The sequence below is a fragment of the Oncorhynchus mykiss genome, chromosome 24, assembly GCF_013265735.2.
Source record: "Oncorhynchus mykiss isolate Arlee chromosome 24, USDA_OmykA_1.1, whole genome shotgun sequence".
Classification (NCBI taxonomy): Eukaryota; Metazoa; Chordata; class Actinopteri; order Salmoniformes; family Salmonidae; genus Oncorhynchus; species Oncorhynchus mykiss.
The window spans coordinates 10,783,307-10,790,552 of NC_048588.1; the positions used below are offsets into that span (position 1 = coordinate 10,783,307).

General features: G+C 44.0%; 1 protein-coding gene across 3 annotated transcripts in view; it reads right to left on the reverse strand.

Annotated features, from left to right (window-relative positions):
• LOC110503728 (huntingtin-interacting protein 1) overlaps positions 1-7,246 on the reverse strand; it is a 43,513-nt gene that overhangs the window by 17,415 nt on the left and 18,852 nt on the right. For all 3 annotated transcript variants that reach the window (XR_005039311.1, XM_036961237.1, XM_036961238.1), the window contains exons 5-11: positions 3,389-3,469; positions 2,826-2,902; positions 2,471-2,532; positions 1,399-1,539; positions 1,064-1,121; positions 826-901; positions 412-561 (exon numbers count right to left, since the gene is read on the reverse strand). Coding sequence is in view for 2 of the 3 variants with exons in the window: in XM_036961237.1 (XP_036817132.1) it covers positions 412-561; positions 826-901; positions 1,064-1,121; positions 1,399-1,539; positions 2,471-2,532; positions 2,826-2,902; positions 3,389-3,469 (645 nt within the window). In the remaining variant the exon portion in view is untranslated. The remainder of the gene's footprint in view (positions 1-411; positions 562-825; positions 902-1,063; positions 1,122-1,398; positions 1,540-2,470; positions 2,533-2,825; positions 2,903-3,388; positions 3,470-7,246) is intronic.

The following is a 7,246-nucleotide window of genomic DNA, read 5'->3' on the forward strand; positions in this document are numbered from 1 at the left end:
CAGTCAGTCATCAGTCAGTCAACCAGCCATCAGTCAGTCAGCCAGCCATCAGTCAGTCAGCCAGCCATCAGCTAGTCAGCCAACCAGCCAGCCAGTCAGCCAGTCAGCCAGCCAGTCAGCCAGTCAGCCAGCCAGCCAGACAGCCAGCCAGCCATTCTATAGGCTTTAGGTTTCATTAGGTTAAGTTGACAGACACAGATACTGTACAACTACGACGAGGACAGAAGGAGCACCTTTTGTAACATGCCATATTCTGTAAAAAAAAATATATATATATATATATTCCATGCCACAGGAATGGGATAAGTTTGAGTCAGCGAGCGCACGAAAGTCATCTTTCACACACAATATGGCATGTTACAAACGGCGCCCTATAAGAAAGCAGTAATGGGACATGTTCAGATGGGCTACCGGCTGGACGGGGATGTCAGTATCCACCAGGTCCTCTGTCACCAGGTCCACCATGTGTTCCGTCTCGGGGGAGGACGACTCAGCCGGGATGACTACCACCGGACTGATGTGCTCCGACAACGCCGACGCCCGCAGGAAGTTAGGTGGGTTCTGACAGCGGAGAGAGAGAGAGAGAAAGAGACACACACACGAGACAATTCATCAAATTGTATTTGTATAGCACTTAACCCAAGTAGATGAACAGCAACCTGGGCCCAAATTCTTCAAGAGGAAGCAAGAGCAACAGAGAAAATAGGAGACTACGTGCATGCGCATTAGTGTGAGCGTGTGTGAATGATACAGTATTTACTTGATAATACACAGCAGAGATCCTGTCTAATCTACAGGCTAGTTCAGGAGGACTCCAGGCCTTACCTCAGGTAACTGTGGGATCTGAATGAGCCTCTTGAAATACTGCAGGTTACTGGAGCGGTAGAACAGACTCTTCAGCCTAGCAGAGACGACACACACACGGATGAAACACTCCACCTTCATCATCACACCTTCAGCACTGCAGGCGACAGAGCACTATGTGCCCTGGTCAAAACTAGTGCACCATATAGGGAATAGGGTGCTATTTGAGACGCTGTCCATGACTTGTGCGTGAACTCACTTCTTGAACTGCTCCTGGAAGCGGTCTCTGTGGCCCTGGAGTGTGTCAGCAGGAAGGCCTGGAACAGACAGACAAACAGATCAGAGTTTTGGAATGTGTGTGTGTGTGTGTGTGTATGAAACTACTGAAAATGTGTGTGTACTAAGGTTTTAGCCATTTCCTAACCCCATGATATGACCAGGAAAATTATGTGAATGACATGCCCTTGGAATAGCCACAGTTTTTCTGGGACAGTCACAGGAAAAACTGTTGGCCCTAGATTAATAGTCAAGTATGAGTTATTCAGGCTGTCACTCTGCCATTTGTCCAGCGGGGGGCGTGTGTGTTGGACTCACAGGAGTGCAGCTTGAAGAGCAGCTTGACGGTGTAGTCGTACAGGTGGCTGCTGTCCAGGATGACCTGGATCAGGGGAGCCAGGCGACACTGGCCCGCCGCCGTCACCGACACAGACCGCGACATGTCCAGGGAGCTGAACACTGCAAGGGATGACACACACACACACATCAGTGATCATCTCGCTCTATCACTCTCTCTCTCACACACACACACACACACACACGTGACTGTCACACACAAAAAAATACAGACACTGTTTGTGCACGCAGGTGGTTAGGAACCGCTGCTCTAGACTGAATCAACCAATGAGTATGTACTCTCATTACAGCTCTCTTTCAGTCCCTCCATCTCCTTTGCACTCCCTCCCTCCCGCTCTGATGCCAGTCCCTACAGACCCAGTCGTTCCCTCCACACAGAGGTGTGGTTTCCTGTACAGTCAAACCCAGACACACACACACCTCTCAGCTCCTGGGTGACGTGATGCTTTAGCCTGCAAAACATCTCTCCTGATGGGAGGCAAAGGGTGTGTGTGTGTGTGTGTGTGTGATGAGAAGAGGTGGAGACAGGGTAGAAATTAGTCCTACTGAGTGTTCAAATGGAGGAAGAAGGGCACTCATGTTGATAGATGGAAGATGTGTGTTTTACTTTGTGAAGAGCTTATAGTGGCCGAGAGACAGGAGAGTACTGTATAGCTCTGTTTTAATGTCCATACTAGTATACTACTTTCAATTAAGCAATTTATTGGGCACACATTCTAAGTGGTATGCTAGTGTGGATATTGGGACGTAGCCTATGAAGCCAAAACCAGGGTTATGTTCATTAGGCACCAAACGGAAGAGAATGGACAAATACAGAAAGGGACTACCTAGACTTGTCCAATAAGAAACACTCATGTTTGTTTTCCGTTGCAAAACTTTTTCCGTTGACTGCGCGGATGAACATGACCCTGACATATAAAAGCTAGAACCAGATGGTTGTGTGTGAACGCTGAGGGTCATGTTATGTCACAACATCTTTAGATAAGCGTGGTTGCAGAGGAGAGATGGAGAGAGAGAGACAGGAATAGCTTACCACCAAGGAATAGGTTGAGCTCACACTCCAGGTAGTCGAACATCTCTACTGTCAACTGGAAGCTGTAGTGAGAGGACACACACAAACGCACAGAGGGGTTGGATTGGAGTGTTCACAGCATGTACAAAGTGGAGGAGGCTGTAGCAAAGAACCAGAGTTGGTTTGTCTACATATAACAATAGTCATATGCTAGAGTATCTAATAGAAGGCAATAACTACATTCTTCATTTTCTTGTCATTTTCAACACTTTTAATTATGCTTACAAGGGAACATTGGGGATATATTAGAATATGTATCATTATAGATCCAGCCCTCTGTGGTTTGGTGAAAACAACAAAGGCAAGCGACACTCACAAGTTGTTGACGTCGTTCTCTCCCGCCTCGTCAAGCTGCCTGTTTGACATCTGAAGGTTGCCGGGGAAACGGGGATTCTGAGGGGAGAGAGAAGAACGAGTCATATCAGAACGGGCTGAATCTCAATTGTATTTTCTTGCTCCCTCGTCTCATCTCTCCTTGTGTCCTTCTCAAAACGTATCGGAGGAGAAGATTCGAGGGGAGGAACCTCAGATCTTCTGCTCCAATGTGCTTTGAGAAGGAGACGAGGAGAGAGGACGTGAGGATTCAAAGAAATACAATTTAGATTTAACTTTGTTTTTTTCACTTCAGTAGGCATCTCCATCTCCAGGAACAATGACTGAAAACCCCAGAGCAACACTGACTCTTCTGCCTGCAGTATTTCACTGAGCTTAGCTATCTATTAACTACTGATTTCTAAAAGGCAATTAGTTTTAGAAAAGTGTTTCTGTGTGAGGAACATCCTTAGAGAAGGGTATATGCGAGAGACCGAGAAAGAGAGAGACAGACAGACGAGGGAGACTGGTCAGCCTGTCGTTCATACAGGCTGGGGTACTACTCACTTTGACGTGGAACTCCATCTTGGTGATAAGCAGTTTGAGGTAGATGCTGCACAACTTCCCGTATCCTTCACTCAGGTGACCCTGAGGGCAGGGGGGGAAAAGGGGAACAGATGGAGTCAGAGGCCTGAGAGAGCGACCAGATCAAAGTGAGATAGACATGGTCTTCTCCAGGGCCTTGGGAGAGTTCCAAAGGAGTCGCTAGTTGCTGACGTTGCAGAAGGTATTTTATCATTAAATCAAATTCGATCTTCTTCTGCAATGTCTTGCACTGTATGAGTGCAGGCCTGTGTGTGTGTTTGTTTGTTAGTGGTACGTAGGTCAGCTTGTTGTTCACCTGCACCCCCTCGCAATTGCTAACCCATCCGAAACCGCCCGACTATATGTGATAATGTGAACATTTGAGGCCCACACCCGACCCTAACCCCCTAATAAAGCAAATGCGCTGTAGGCTAGTCAAAGTTGGCAAAAACGACAGAATACAGACAACAGATTTGAAACACATTATATAAAGATATATATCGTCTGTAGAGGGTCTAAATGCACATTCCCATTCTCTCAAGATGCTAAAAGATCTAAATCTTGTTCCCCAGTCAAAATTTTGCCTACAATTGGTGTATCATTTTACTGTAAGTAATGCTTAATTCTGCAGGAGTTAATATTAAGGCTGTGAGATGTTATAGACCTACAGTCAGTGTCCAGATTTCAGTTACTATTGAACCCATCTGAACAGTAGGTTACAGTTCCCTTGACATGCCATAGGCCTATGGCGTGCGTACAGTCAGGCCCTAAAGTTAGGCTCATGCACTAATGCCAGATAGCCTACAATAATGAAATAAACATTTTATGTAGCCTATAGAATGATACATATGGATTGTTTAAGGTATTGTTTTCTCTTTATTCAACCACACAATATTTCATGACCCTAAACCCACACGCCCGCAGATATAGCCACGGTGACTGCGGGTTATGAGTCAACCCATGCATCACTAGTGTGCATGTGTGTGTGTCAAAATGAATAGCCAGCTATAAAGTAAATAGCTTCTTCTCACTTCCCTTTCTTTGGGCCCTCAGTGTGTTGTCACAACAGGAAGGAAGCAGTACTGACTAGTCATCAAGGTCACTCTCCCAGAGTCCTAGTATATTTTGTACCATCAGTAAATACCAAGAGAGACCCAACTAAGTGTACTTCCAGGAAAAGGTTACTTGTCAGCATTAGCCTCTACTGCTCCCCCGTCCATCCTGCTCACTGAATGCATGGGCAGTAAACGGTTTGGCTTTTCCACTGTACTGCTGCAACCCAGAGGCAACTCTTTTGTAGAAATGTGGTTATATAATGTAAACGTTTTACGTATGTCAAATTAACAGTCCTAAATCAATCCTTTAACTGGAAGGAAACATTTGTTTCAGTCCACAGTCAGCCCTCCAAAAGAGTGTAAAGATATTGTCTATACACAGTGGCACCATTAGGATACCATAACAACAGCGTGTGTGTTGTTGAGTCTAACTCCGGTTTAGCAGGACCACATTGCTGGGTGACTGTCACCTATTAGAATGTTTGTTACTCAGATGGCGATGGCAACACTAACTGCCAGCAGACCGGCATGGACGCACCACGCTGATATTGCGTTGAGGGGAAATAATGAGGGTGATCATGATTTTACCCCCCAGTCAATGTACAGTATATGACATGAGTGTTCTAAAAATCACACCATATTCCCTATATTAGGATTGTCCCCAAATAAATAAATAAATATTGGTAGACCGAAAGTTTGTTATTCGTGTATCTTTCCATATATAGACATACCCTATGTGTTTTTATAAAATCAACTATACTGAACTAAAGTATAAACGTAACATGTAAAGTGTCTGTCCCATGTTTCATGAGCAGAAATAAAAGATTAATTAATTTTTCCATACGCAGAAAAAGCTTATTTCTCTCAAATGTTCTGCACAAATTAGTTTACATCTCTGTTAGTGAGCATTTCTCCTTTGCCAAGATAATCCATCCACCTGATAGGTGTGGCATATCAAGAAGTTGATTAAACAGCATCACCATTACACAGATGCACCTTGTGCTGGGGACAATAACAGGCCACTTTAAAATGTGCAGTTGTCACACAACACAATGCCAAAGACGTCTCAAGTTGAGGTAGCGTGCAATTGGCATGCTGACTGCAGGAATGTCCCCCAGAGCTGTTGCCAAATAATTGCATGTTAATTTCTCTACCATAAGCCGCCTTCAACATCATTTTAGAGAATTTGGCAGTACGTCCAACCGACCTCACAACCACAGACCACGTGTAATCACGCCAGCCCAGGACCTCCACATCAGGCTTCTTCACCTGTGGGATCATCTGAGACCAGCCTCCCGGACAGCTGATGAAACTGAGGAGTATTTCTGTCTGTAATGAAGCCCTTTTGTGGGGAAAAACTAATTCTGATTGGCTAGGCCTATGAACTCCCAGACTGGGCTGCACCCCTGCCCAGTCATGTGAAATCCATCGATTAGGGCCTAATGACTGATTTCCATATATGAAATGAAACATGTTGCATTTATATTTTGTTCAATATATATGCATTGAGCTTGTCTGATGCTTTAAGCGCACTGTTTGATGAAATAAGACACACATGACTCAAAAAGGGGAGCCAGAGATCAAGATAACCAGAAGAAAGAAACCTTAACTTGACGCAACCATCCTCCTCCCGCTCCTGCTGGCTTCGCAGATTCTGCCGTTATTATCCTCAATTGGTCAGTAAACAACTTTTTTCATGTGGAATGCCAATTTATCTTACCATTTCTACCAATCGGTGTGCCAGTTATGGTTTTCATATGCACATGTGTGGAAAAGTTTCATTTAATAACGTCTTCGTATATCAAAATCATTGTCAAGTGGTTAATCAAAATGATATCTAAATGAAAATGATACAAACCTAAAAAAGTAACTTCTATTGCTATCTATGTAAAAATAGCCCACATAAAGCCAACAAATAAAAACATTGCAGCCTGCAGGTAGAAAATATCCTGTTGAAAATAAATATCCTATGAATCACATTGGCCATGCATGGCCTGCCTGCAACGAACTTGAAACGTTATATTAACTATTAAGTTGGGTCTAGGGCTGTTGCAGTGACCGTATTACTGACACACATGAAGGCAGTCAAATTCCACGTGTCCGTTTAGTCACGGTAATTCGGCTTCGCCCAGCTCTGATGCTGCCGATGGTCATAAGCAGCCTACCAAACTTGCTAACTGCCTGATACTCAGCACTCTATTGTTCCTCTAATCACTCTGGCATCAATGCAAATGTGATCGAAAATCTAATCAAGCACTTCATGAGCCCCCCATGAGCTCATGTTGTGCAACATTTTCATTGGCCATGCAATTGCGCAAGAAAACAGAGTTATGGCCTCTATTAAAAAGAGCAGGATCCCATCAGCTTTCTAAAGGCTAGGCCTACTATATTTATTCCTCAACTTTCCTAATACTCAACAAATTGCTTATCTTTACAACAGGAGTAAAGCCTACCTGGCTGGGGTAACAATGACAAAAGAAAATACATAGAAATTGAACCAAGGGGATAGCTGTCCTCCATTCCATTTTTAAGTGCATAGATGACGTATTTTTTTCCCATGCCCCTGTTTCCGGATAAGTGCATGACAACGGTCCATTCTAAATCAAAACAAATTTCACACATATATTATTTAGTATATGTAAAAACAAGATTAAATCAAGAATAGCCTGATGGGTGACAATGTTAGCCTATCACTTGTGAATGATACACTATCCCTTGTGAATTATGACCAGCGTAAGGCAAGAAACAATGCCTTTTTTCTCCCCCTCGACTTTTTCGAATCATT